General features: G+C 42.7%; 1 protein-coding gene across 1 annotated transcript in view; it reads left to right on the top strand.

Moving 5' to 3' along the window:
• The window catches only part of LOC138854057 (uncharacterized), a 72,859-nt gene that overhangs the window by 16,016 nt on the left and 42,752 nt on the right, over positions 1-14,091 (top strand). The window contains exons 4-5 of the mRNA XM_070094794.1: positions 2,948-3,118; positions 13,849-13,982. Coding sequence (XP_069950895.1) covers positions 2,948-3,118; positions 13,849-13,982 — 305 coding nt within the window. The remainder of the gene's footprint in view (positions 1-2,947; positions 3,119-13,848; positions 13,983-14,091) is intronic.

Below are 14,091 nucleotides of genomic sequence, written 5' to 3'. Positions count from 1 at the left end.
GGAAGTAATTATGGTGAATATATGCTTAATAGTTGTGATGAATGGTTTGAAAAACCGACAAGTTGAAGATTGAGACACTTATGCAGCATATGGGAATCTTTATTCAGGAAACGTTTCGCCACACAGTGGCTTCATCAGTCCTTACGCCTTCCTCTTTGTATTGGACTGATGAAGCCACTGTGTGGCGAAACGTTTCCTGAATAAATATTCCCATATGCTGCATAAGTGTCTCAATCTTCATGCTTAATAGTATTCGTTTATAATCGCTGAGTTTATGATATTAGATTATAAAGTGATGTGTTCATGCTGTGTCCTGATGAGCCTTGCATACACTAACGATGTGGTTCGCCGGTGTTGTCCCGGCCCGGGTTTTTTCCAGTTGGTGACCTGGCGGGTCATACAGCAGGTCCGCACTCGAATGTATCCTTATACTGCCCTGGTCTACACGTAGCACCCCTATATAATATGGACTTTTAATTAAGTCTTATGATGAATACAGTTCCTCTGATGACTACCATCATCAAGGTTATTAAGGTGAACTTAAAGACTGTATTACGAAGGACCATATATAACGTTAATTTCACTGGTATTTTACAGGATCCTTGGGAAATTGTGAGAACCTTATTACCCTTCATATGACATCACAAAGAGAATATCAGCTCAAAAATATTTAGAAATATACGCTGAACATAATTTCAATGACAATGAATATAAAAGAGTGTAATAGGATCATATCTACAAATATGTTTAGGCAAACCTCGTTAAACAGCGATATTTTACCCAGGTTATTCCTTTATAAGTTCCTTCATTATTCTTGTGATGAATGGTTTGAAAAGCCGACAAGTTGAAGATTGAGACACTTATGCAGCATATGGGAATCTTTATTCAGGAAACGTTTCGCCACACAGTGGCTTCATCAGTCCAATACAAAGAGGAAGGCGTAAGGAGAGGAGGAGAATGAGGTAATCAGTCCCTCAAACTGGAGTCCATGTGTTCAGTCCATCAATCTTGTAGAATGTAGATTCCCATATGCTGCATAAGTGTCTCAATCTTCATTATTCTTGTCCCTATGAAAAGTCTTACCCACGTGTAGCTACCAGTGAACAAAGAGGTGATCCTGGTGTTATATAGAGGGAATTCTAACCTTTTGATGTTTAATAAGGGTTGTGTAACCCTGTTAAAGAGTCCCAGCCAACTCCAAATTTAAACAGTTATTCCTGATGGGGGTTTATGTATACGACTGAGGAAACAGGTTGGCGCAGGGAGGCGAACGCCTCAGTTTACAGCCTTCGTTACAAATTCTAACATTTTCCTCGTATGTTCATCCAGGATCGGTTTACTTTAGGAAAACTAAATATCAGTAATAATGAACGTGTCTGAAACAGAAACTAAATTAAAAAAATTATTGGTATGTTGAGACAGTATTTACGTAGCTCTGATTTTATTACAAACAGTATGGAAGCACTTCCAGATAAACTTAATAATAATAGTAATATTTATTTCTACAAGTACATGTACATGGTATATAGGCCTAGCTGACATCAATGACATACTACTATATAGAAAGCCGCTTGTTATGCTGAGCATTTCAGGCAAATAAGGTCAGTTTTGTCCCAGGATGCGACCCACACCAGTTGACTAACATCCAGGTGTCCATTTTACTGATGAGTAAACATGGCCAGCAGGCGTCTTAAGGAAACACGTCCTAATATTTCCACTCGTACCGTGGATCGACCCCCGGACCTCATTGTGTGAGCTAAGTGCGCTAGCAATCGAGTTACGCCCAAGACTGGGCGTAAATATAAATGGACATTTAATAATTATAAGTAAATTAATTATTCCGTATAAATAAAAAAAAATTTTGTGTGAAATAGTATTTAATAGTAATTAACAACAGATCGTAAAAAATAGAAAATGATCAATAATTAGACAATAATCCTGTAATTACCAGAATCCTCTTCTCTCTGAATTTAATTTGTTCTAATATGAATTATGTAAGTTAAGTTGTGCAGGTTTATCCAGTATAACATTGATCCTCACAAATACGAGATATTCAGATATCGTCTACCTTTGATATACCTTTGATGAGTTTCGAGAGCCTTTCCACTTTCGGAGCTCGGCCATGGGTCAGGCTCGTCCGGTGCTAGCCTGATCAACCAGGCTGTTGCTGCTGGAGGCCCGCTCACCCATATATCCATCACAGCCTGGTTGATTCTGGTAATTAAGTCATCACCACTTAGGGATGTCCCTGAATTATGAGAGTGGCAGACCTGAGCGTCTCCCTGGGATCTGTGTGGGATATTTCAGACTGCTTTTGCCAATGCGTCAAACCAGTGTGGCTGAGTAATATTTTCGATTTCTAGACTCGTTGAACTAATTTCTATTTTTACTAATATTAAACTGCTGGAAGTCTCTCTTACACATTGAAGCTCAGTAGGCCTGAGCTCCGTTCGATAACTTCTCTGCGAACCCATGACTAAAATGATCAAGCGGTTACCTGACTAAAGTCAGCTTCCTGCTTATCCAACCTGTCGCACATGGCGTTAATTCTCTGTTAATTTAACTTAGCTTGTTCGAGAGCTAAATTGTTAAAAGAGCAAAATGGACACTTGCCTCGAAAATTGGTATCCACATTGGTGAAGAAATCCGCGATGAAGTTGAGTACAACAAGAACAGAAGCCATTTTAGCTAGTTAGCTCACGTTAATCCGTTAAACTCTGAAAACTAAAGCAAGGACAGCTGTATAACAGTAGGATTGGTGCTAAACTTGTAAAGGATTTATAGTGGAATGTATAATTGGAGGTAATCGTCTATGCTTATATACATAAAAGTGAGAGTTTCTCTAATTATATGGATGAACAACTGTTCGCCAGCATCTAGGCACTTTTCAACCCCCGTCCTTAAGATGATAAGAATATCAGAATGTCTAAATCTATGTATGTTACAGGATCAGGAGGGAATCTGGAGGGTCCTCCTGACGGTGATGATGGAGGACCTTCAGTGACTTCAGCAACGGAGAACAAGACCAACCCGGCAGTAAGGGAGCAGTATTATACCAGCGTCAGGAAACCACCGCCCTCACCAGTACACGACGTCAACGCACTCGACAGAATACCAGGTGGGTGTTGTCTAAGGGTGCAATATTGCTCTATTCCTGGGGAAGAGCTAGACTCGTCTGACTTATAATGTGATACCCTTTATTATTGTCAAGAGTAAGGCAAAGTGTAGGACGAGACTCGGAGCGTAGATGACAGTTTGTACTATATCTTATAAGTTGAAGCCAGGTCGATATCGTTAGCTGGAGGCCAGCTAACGGAGCTAAGGAGCCCAGGGTGGAAGGGGGCCAGTTACCATGGATGGCCAGTAATTATCAGGGAGGACGAGCACTGTTACCAAGACAGGTAGTAGTTCAAAATTCTATAGCACCTGGTGGTAAAACGAAGTCAGCAAAAATCTGGCAGCCAATAGGACAGAGCAAGGATAAGACAAACACAACTGTGGTAGATTTCTTTACCCTTGTATTCCTTCACCGTGCGTGATCACGACACTACCAGTTCGTGATCACGACATGCTCCAACCCACCTGGCTTGCACATAGCCAGATGGGCTGGAGTGACATCACCTTGGCTGGCTTAGCCGGCTTCCAGTGATAGCGGGTTGAATTGGACTTACGTAATAAGCACAGCTGTGGGTAATGGGAATAAGCCGTTAATCTGCCTCAGGGTTGGTGGAATTGATAAAGAAATGTGCAGGAGACAGGAGCTGAAAGTTGAGTACACGAGAGCTATAGATTTAATTAGGTCTAATGGAGGGGTCTCGATCACATGTAGCATTTTGCCTACAAAGAGAGTGGGCAATGAATGGATGTCTAGGGCACTTGGTGTAAATTGCTGGCAAGACAAGTACTATAAGTAACTTGGCAATCTCAGTCATTGACAAATGGAACAATTTCTATGGTACACATGATACATATGCAAGGGATGAGGTACATCTCTCTGGGGAAAGAGCAGAAGCATTACCCAGCTCTGTCAAGGGGGCTGTTGCTAAGTTGTCTGGGACTTTAAACTGACAGAAGATAGAGGTATGGGTGTGTGTGTGTGTGTGTGTGTGTGTGTGTATGGGAAACAAACAGGTTGTAGCACGAGAGATGAAAACAGCAAAAATTGAAAAGATACCTTAGCGAAATCTTCAAAAGACTTTGCTCATCATATATTCACAAATAAAATCAAAGGAATTATTCAACAAAGAGAGACAGTAGAGGGCAGTGACTTACATCCTTCAGGTCTAGTATACCAATAGTAGAAGTGCTAAAAATAAGATCAACTAAAACCAATTGCACGTACAACAAGCATAGATATATGTATTATTGATATAACAGAATCCTTGTTCAATGTGATAGATAAATGCATTCTGAACCCCACATACAAGGCTATAATTTATTCCACACTGATAGGGTGAACAGGAAGGGTGGTGGAGTGGCGATGTATGTCAGAGACAATTTCATCTGTTGCATTAGACAAGATGTATAAGTGACAACGACGGTCACTGAATCTATTTAGCTACAGTTTCTTCAGGGACGTGAAAGGCTAATCTTGGGTGTAATTTATAGGCCCCAAACCTTGGTAGGAAATACTAAACTTCTTTGGGACGAAATTACTAAGGCATCTAGATACAAAAATGTTGTGTTGGAGGGAGATTTTAACTTTAGCCACTTTGGTTGGAACAACTTGACAGGAAATCTTAGGTCTAGCGACTTTCTTGATAGATCCAGGATTATTTTTAAAACAGTTTGTGACAGAACCAACTAGAGGAAATAACCTGCTTGACTTGGTTCTTGCTAATAAAGAATCACTAGATATTAATCTTTAGGTTAATGATGAGCTTGGAGAAAGCAATCACAAATCACAGTTTAAAAAAAATCATGGAGTTAAATTAATAACTACAATCAAATCAAAATTCCTGATTTTGTTCAGCCGATTTTGTGAAACTGAGTGATTATCAAAGTAGAGTCGACTGGTGTGACCTGTGGGTCATGTAGGTGGAGATGGTAATGAATGTGACATTTGTCAAACCATAGTTCAAGCTGCCCAGACACCTAGTAGTGAGAAGGGTTGGATTCCAGAGAGACCTGACTTCTTACTTCTACTAGTGGATCCCGTTCCTTCAACGTCTTCAAGATCTTCCACCTCACTTTCGACAGTACACAGTATTTAAGACTCCATTTTCATGCTTCAGCTTCATATCGTTCCAGACCATGAAGTTGAACTCGGTCTTCCTGTTTGACTACCATATCCCTAGTGACTGTGATAATACATAATTTATCTTCTTCAGGCCCACTATAAAAATTAATTACTGGGATATTGTTAGTATTTTCCTGTGTGAAAACCGAGAGGAAATAATTATTAAAAATTGAGCACATTTCATTCTTTTTCTCAGTAAGATGCTCAGTTATTTTTAAAGGGGCCTATCTTTTCTTTAACTTTTGTTCTATATAAAAAAAAACTTTCGGGTTAGTTTTTGAACCCCTAGCAACTTTAATTTCATAGTCCCATTTAGATTTTATCTCTTTTTAACCTCCCTCTTAATGTGTATATATTTTCATAAGATGACCCTCATCTCTTCTGATGTGCCCATAAATTCCTTTCTTCTGCCCTAAAAGATGTTTGAGCCTATTCATCCATTTTGGGTCACTTCTATTGTATCATATTTCTTTATACAGAATAAATGTTCTTTGGCCAGCATGTATAGTGTTTAGAAAGCTGTCATACTGATAGCTCTTTTTCTTACTCCAGTCCACAGATGATAGGTGTTCTCTAAGCCCATTGTAATCTGCTAAGCAAAAATCTGGGACCATTACTGAGTTATCCCTACTATCATACTTCCATTCACTGCTAAAGGTCACTTGTGGTCACTTGTGCCAAGTTCCTCATTAATTTCTAAATTATTAACAATGGTTTCCTTGTTTTCCAGAACCAAGACAAGCACGTTATTTCTGTAACAAACTACTTTAAAAAAAATCCTGAACTACCTCTAAAAAGTCGTTAGACTCTAAATTCCGGGTTAATCTGACTAAAGTTTAAGTCCCTTAGAATTACTATGTTTTCGTGCCTTGTGGCCCCTAACAATTTCCTCCTAAAGTCGTCTCCCTTGGTCCCTATCCAAATTTGGGGGACAGTATACTATGCCAAAAATCAATTTTTTATGTGCCTCTGAAAATTCTACCCAGACAGACTCTGTATGTTATTTCAGACTTTATACCCATTTTTATGCAGTGTCACCCAACCCCCTTTCCGATACTTCTGTCTACGATACTTCTGTCTACGTGGAACAATTTAAAACCCTGAACGTGACATTCAGCAGGCATGTCCCGATTTTTCATATTAAACCACGTCTCAGTTACTGCAAATACATCATTGTTACCCGCACTTGCAACTATTCTCAACTTGTCCATCTTATTTATAGCACGCGACTATTTGTATAACATAAATTTAGATACCCTTCTCTTTTCCCTTCCTGCTCATTTCTGTTCTTCCACTATATTACTGTCCTTGTCACTTAGTGCAACTGGTTTTCCAATATTCACTAATAACTCTATACCCCATTCTGCCTATAGCTGGTTTCCCTAAAACTCACACTATCACTAGAGGGATTAGTACCAAATTTGCACATGAATATCACTCCCTACGAAAGCAAAAGACTCGGCAGGGACACCACTAGCACGATCAGAGACAGCACAGTAAGTGTCAGGGGCCCCAGGACTGTTCAACTGCTTCCCAGCATACGTAAGGGGGATTACCAATAGACTCCTGGCTGTCCTCAAGAAGGCTCTGGACAAGCACCTAAAGTCAGTACCTGACCAGCCGGGCTGTGGTTCATACTTCCGTTTATGTGCGGCCAACAGTAACAGCCTGATTGATCAGGCCCTGATCCACCATGAGGCTTGGTCACATACTGGGCCACAGACATGTTGACCCTCGAAATTCTCTCCAGGTATAATGAGAATTCATCGTTTTCCCACAAAAACCCATAACACGATTTCTGGTTTAAAGCCCTAACAGCCCCCTCCTCTGCATTGGTTAGTGCTCCCACCCCAAACCTAAATAAGTGAACCCCATCCCTTGTATACATGTCATTTCTGCCATAGAAGGGGTCCCAGTTGTCTATGATGTTATTGCATTTTCATTAGCGTTTGTCCAGCCACCAATTAACACCAATTGCCCTGGACAACCATTCATTTCCAAGTCCTCTCCTCGGCAAAATGCCACATATCACAGGGCTCCCATCCTTCTTCCTAATTATCTCTAGTGCTGACCTATACCTGCTAATAAGATCCTCACTCCTACATCTGCCAGCATCGTTGCCTCCCGCACTGAGACAGATAATAGGATGGCTCTCATTATCTCTCATGATGTCGTCCAGACGGCTAACATTATCCTTCATCCCAGCCCCAGGGAAACATACTCTCTGCCTCCTCTTCCTATCTCTTAGACAAAAGACCTATCCATAAACTTAACCTGACTGTCCCCAACTAAAACAATGTTCTTACCTTCACTGGTGGTGTTTATTGTGACGTTCTCGATGGTTTTCGTTGGGATGGTCTTCATTGGAATGGTCTTCGCTGGGGTTTCTACGGTCAACTCAACCTCATCTGCTAATGCTTCCTTGGTGCTCATTGTGACATTCCCACATTCGTAGGTTAGCACAGAAAATGGGTTCGAAGTTTCCACAGTAGTCTCCCGGTTCATTGCTGTTTCTGCCATTCCATCTGTCTTCCTGATCCTCAGTTTCGTTCCATGTCCGGCCACTGTCCAGGTTCCTTTCTTGAACTAAGGATTCACAACAGGAGGGCTACTACAAATCCCTTTGTTTTCCTCAGTCATTCGCCGTATCTGGAGCTTAGCCACTCATAGTTCCTCCATGAGCTGCTGGTAAAGTTGCTCAATAGAGGACATCTTGGTTCAGATTCACAAAGAGCAAGCTAGACACATCTTCACAGAAACAAGATGCATGTCACCATTGAGAAGCAAGGTACATGTCAACACTGAGAAGCAAGGTGCATGTCACCACTGAGAAGCAAGGTACATGTCACCACTGAGAAGCAAGGTACATGTCACCACTGAGAAGCAAGGTACATGTCACCACTGAGAAGCAAGGTACATGTCACCACTGAGAAGCAAGGTACATGTCACCACTGAGAAGCAAGGTACCCGTCACCACTGAGAAGCAAGGTACATGTCACCACTGAGAAGCAAGGTACATGTCACCACTGAGAAGCAAGGTACATGTCACCACTGAGAAGCAAGGTACATGTCACCACTGAGAAGCAAGGTACATGTCACCATTGAGAAGCAAGGTACATGTCACCATTAAGAAGCAAGGTACATGTCACCACTGAGAAGCAAGGTACATGTCACCACTGAGAAGCAAGGTACATGTCACCATTGAGAAGCAAGGTACATGTCACCACTGAGAAGCAAGGTACATGTCACCACTGAGAAGCAAGGTACATGTCACCACTGAGAATCAAGGTACATGTCACCACTGAGAAGCAAGGTACATGTCACCACTGAGAAGCAAGGTACATGTCACCACTGAGAAGCAAGGTACATGTCACCACTGAGAAGCAAGGTACATGTCACCACTGAGAAGCAAGGTACATGTCACCACTGAGAATCAAGGTACATGTCACCACTGAGAATCAAGGTACATGTCACCACTGAGAATCAACGTACATGTCACCACTGAGAAGCAAGGTACCCGTCACCGCTAACTGATAAGTTGAAAAATTAGACATGTGCAGCACTTGGGTATCTTTATTGAGGAAACGTTTCGCCACACACTGGCTTCATGTCCTATCCAAATAAGAATGGTGAAAATCAGAAGGAGCTTGAGGTAACCAGTCCCTGATTACCTCAAACTCCTTCTGATCTTCACCATTTTTCTTTGTATAGGACTGATGAAGCCAATGTGTGGCGATACGTTTCCTCAGTAAGGCTACCCAAGTGTTGCACATGTATCTAATTCTTCAATCTAATACAAAGAAGGCAACAGAAGTAGTAGAGATGTAAAGACGATATAATCAGTCCACCCTAAAAGACGTAGTTTTCAGGTGGTCAGTCCCTCAGCCTGGAGAAAAGTTTGTTCCATAGTCTGGAACAGTGTGGAGCTGAAGCAACAGTATGGAGACTCATATACTCTCAAAGATGAGGCGCTGATAATCTTGACGACAGGTGAAGCATATGTCTCATCAACTTGTCAATACCAAATTAATTCTAGTCACAAACAGATTGTGAATTGATAAAGTCCACATTTGTGTCTTTATCATCTTGTCGGTATTTTATGCCGTTTCTCTCTAAATAAAGGGGACATAAATAACATGCTAAAAATATCTAGCCGAGACAGGTACATAATGGGTTCAGGGACTGGATCGCAAAGTATTGATGAATGAATACGTTATAAAGTTAATGAGCTGTTTACATGTTTAGATCCCATCACAGTCGTAATGAGTTATTTATGCAAACACTAATTAGGCCACTCACCCACTCACACACACACACACACACACACACACACACACACACACACACACACACACACACACACACACACACACACACACACACACACACACACACACCTGCAGAAGGACTCCAGCCACGACACCCCAAAGGCAACTGAACAATCCAAACCAACCAACACACACCGATCCCTCTGTTCTCACCCCCCCCCCCACACCACAGTTACAGTATTAGAACAGAAGTTGAAGGTTTGGTACACAAATGCGGATGGATTAACGAATAAACATGAGGAATGGCAAGAAAGAATCAATGAGAAGTCCCCAGACATCATAGCAGTTACAGAAACAAAACTCACGGAGACAATAACAGATGCAATCTGCCCACCAGGATACAAGATCATGAGGAAAGATAGAAGGGGCAGAGGGGTAGGAGGGGTTGCTCTGCTCGTAAAAAACATGGGAGGCATAGACGAGACGGGAGAAAGAGACTACATAGTAGGTACGTCAGTCTGGGCAGCACAAAGTGGTCATTGCAGTGATGTATAATCCACCACAGAACTGCAGGAGGCCAAGAGAGGAATATGAAGAGAGCAACAGAGCAATGGTGGACACACTTGCTGAGGTGGCAAGAAGAGCTCACTCCAGCAGAGCAAAGTTGCTGGTTATGGGGGATTTCAACCACAGGGACATTGACTGGGAAAACCTGGAGCCACATGGGGGTCCGGAAACATGGAGAGCCAAGATGTTGGACGTGATGCTGGAAAACCTCATGCACCAACATGTTAAGGACACTACCAGAGTGAGAGGGGAGGATGAACCAGCAAGATTGGACCTTGTGTTCACCCTGGGCAGTTCAGACATTGAGGACATCACGTACGAGAGTCCCCTAGGAGCTAGTGACCACGTGGTTCTGTGCTTTGAATACATAGTAGAGCTGCAAGTGGAGAGAGTAACAGGAGTTGAATGGGAAAAGCCTGACTATAAAAGAGGGGACTACATAGGGCTGAGGAACTTCCTGCAGGAGGTTCCGTGGGACAGAGAACTGGCAGGAAAGCCAGTAAACGAAATAATGGAATATGTAACAAAATGCAAGGAGGCAGTGGAAAGGTTTATTCCCAAGGGCAACAGAAACAATGGGAAGACCAGAACGAGCCCCTGGTTTACCCGACGGTGTAAGGAGGCAAAAAACAAAGTGCAATAGAGAATGGAAAAAGTACAGAAGGCAGAGAACACATGAAAATAGGGAGATCAGTAGCAGAGCCAGGAACGAGTATGCCCAGCGACAGTATAAAAATAACATAGCATCGAAAATCAAGACTGACCCGAAACTGTTGTATAGCCACATCAGGAGGAAGACAACAGTGAAAGACCAGGTGATCAGATTGAGGACAGAAGGTGAAGAACTCACAAGAAATGATCAGGAGGTATGTGAGGAGCTAAACAGGAGATTTAAGGAAGTTTTTACAGTAGAGACAGGAAAGGCTTTGGGAAGACAGCACAGAAGGGAACATCAAGAGGGAATATACCAACAAGTGTTGGACCGGACAACATCTCCCCATGGGTCCTTAGAGAAGGAGCAGAGATGCTGTGCGTGCCCCTAACCACAATCTTCAACACATCCCTTGAAACTGGGCAACTACCTGAGAAATGGAAGACAGCAAATGTAGTCCCCATATTTAAGAAAGGAAACACAAATGAGGCACTAAACTACAGACCTGTGTCTCTGACATGTATTGTGTGCAAAGTCATGGAGAAGATTATCAAGAGGAGAGTGGTGGAACACCTGGAATGGAACAAGATTATAAATGAAAACCAGCATGGGTTCATGGAAGGCAAATCCTGTGTCACAAACCTTCTGGAGTTTTATGACAAGGTAACAGAAGTAAGACGCGAGAGAGAGGGGTGGGTAGATTGCGTTTTCCTAGACCGCAGGAAGGCCTTTGACACAGTTCCCCACAAGAGATTAGTGCAGAAGCTGGAGGATCAGGCACATATAACAGAGAGGGCACTGCAATGGATCAGGGAATACCTGACAGGGAGGCAACAACGAGTCATGGTACGTGAAGAGGTATCACAGTGGGCGCCTGTGACGAGCGGGGTCCCACAGGGGTCAGTTCTAGGACCAGTGCTATTTTTGATATATGCGAACGACATGATGGAAGGAATAGACTCTGAAGTGTCCCTGTTCGCAGATGATGTGAAGTTGATGAGAAGAATTAAATCGGATGAGGATGAGGCAGGACTGCAAAGAGACCTGGACAGGCTGGACATGTGGTCCAGAAACTGGCTTCTCGAATTCAACCCTGTCAAATGCAAAGTCATGAAGATTGGGGAGGGGCAAAGAAGACCGCAGACAGAGTATAGGCTAGGTGGACAAAGTCTGCAGACCTCACTCAGGGAGAAAGACCTTGGGGTGACCATAACACCGATCACGTCACCGGAGGCACACATCAACCAAATAACTGCTGCAGCATACGGGCGCCTGGCAAACCTGAGAATAGCGTTCCGATACCTTAATAAGGAATCGTTCAAGACACTGTACACTGTGTATGTTAGACCCATACTGGAGTATGCAGCATCAGTCTGGAACCCACACCTGGTCAAGCACGTCAAGAAGTTAGAGAAAGTACAAAGGTTTGCAACAAGGCTAGTCCCAGAGCTCAGGGGAATGTCGTACGAGGAAAGGTTGAGGGAAATCGGACTGACGACACTGGAGGACAGAAGGGTCAGGGGAGACATGATAACGACATACAACATACTGCGGGGAATAGACAAGGTGGACAGAGATAGGATGTTCAAGAGAGGGGACACAGAAACAAGGGGTCACAACTGGAAGCTGAAGACTCAGACGAGCCATAGGGACGTTAGGAAGTATTTCTTCAGTCATAGAGTCGTCAGGAAGTGGGATAGCCTAGCAAGTGAAGCAGTGGAGGCAGGAACCATACATAGTTTTAAGTAGAGGTATGACAAAGCTCAGGAAGCAGAGAGGGAGAGGACCTAGTAGCGATCAGTGAAGAGGCGGGGCCAGGAGCTGAGTCTCGACCCCTGCAACCATAATTAGGTGAGCAATTAGGTGAGTACACACACACACACACACACACACACACACACACACACAAATAGGCGAGTACACACACAGTGGTAATGCTTTATTACAGTTAGCAAAGTCAGGGTGTTTTCCCAGAATGGTTTGTAATATCTTCAACACTTCTGAGTTGTTTCTGAATTCAATAATTTTATCGCATTCCAGTACACAGTGACGCAAGGTGTGACAATTGTCTATCTGGTAAAGTTTACATTTCGTTAGGTGATGATTTTTAACCTCCCAAAGACATTTGTATCCCAGCTGTAGCCGGGCGGTAGTCATATCCAAGACTCTGCTTATTTTACTGGATGCACCATAGACATGTGACTCCTCCTCCTGCATGATAGAATGATGACAGATGGACTGACTGGTATCAGTCTCCCTCAGTCTTACGTCACTTAAGTCCAGTTGAAGTTCTTTTCGTGTTATTTTTTCTCAAACTGCTAACTGACAACCCAAAATTTGCAATCTATTCCCTCTTTGAAGCCAATTCATCAGTTCTATCATGCATCTGAAGACCAATGTGAGAAAGAATCCACAGTATGTGCACTCTGACTACACTGTCCACAATCCTACCATACCTGCACCTGGCTTCCGGCACAAGCATACCGCAGTTGATAAAGATTTGAGACCATTTATGGATGGTAGAGAATCAATTACAATTAAACATACAGGAAAGTACTGTTTTGTTAATAGAGTTGTGGATAAGTGGAACAAACTCCCGAGTAGCGTTAAAAATGGGTTAAGCAAGTACACAAGTGAATGTGGGTGGGTGTGAGTTAGACCTGCCTAGCATGGACCAGTAGGTCTGCCATAGTGCTCTCACTTCTTATATGTTGGGATGGCTTACGAAATGTTAAGATGGCTTACCACGTATCACCTTTTATGACCTGATGAAAAGTTATTTTGTATGGCCACACTTATTGATATTTGTTGTAACATAAATGCTGATATAATCACATATCTTGCTAAAGTTGATAAGACTTATGTGCAACTGTTAGGTATCTTTTTTTCGAAACGTTTTGCCTATACAATAGGCTTCTTCAGTTGAGTACAGAAGAGTTAGCAGAAGCAGTAGAGATGTGAAGACGATGCAGTCAGTCCATGGTTTAAACATTTTTTCTAGCTACGGTATACCTGGAGGGTGCTCCGGGGGTCAGCGCCCCCGCAAGGTCTGGTCAGGGAACAGGACTTATGTGAGTTTTATTCTTGTATTAACTGAACTGACTTGGTGGCGTTTCTTTCAGAATACGCAGAAGATATATACCCTTACGCAACTTTTCAAATCCAGCGGCAGGAAGAGACGTTGTCTACGCACCTGCAGACCTTAGTGTATCAAGACCCGAGAAGAACCACCGTGGAGACCCTCGCTTACTGGAAGGTCAGTATGTCTATTATTATCATATTTACAGGCAAATGCTGAACCCCCTATGGCTATTAAAACTCCTCAGAATAGATGGTGATAAATGGTATAAAATACCTTCACATTG

This window comes from Cherax quadricarinatus, chromosome 48 (genome assembly GCF_038502225.1).
Source record: "Cherax quadricarinatus isolate ZL_2023a chromosome 48, ASM3850222v1, whole genome shotgun sequence".
Lineage (NCBI taxonomy): Eukaryota > Metazoa > Arthropoda > Malacostraca > Decapoda > Parastacidae > Cherax > Cherax quadricarinatus.
This window is presented reverse-complemented; position numbering and strand designations above follow the sequence as displayed.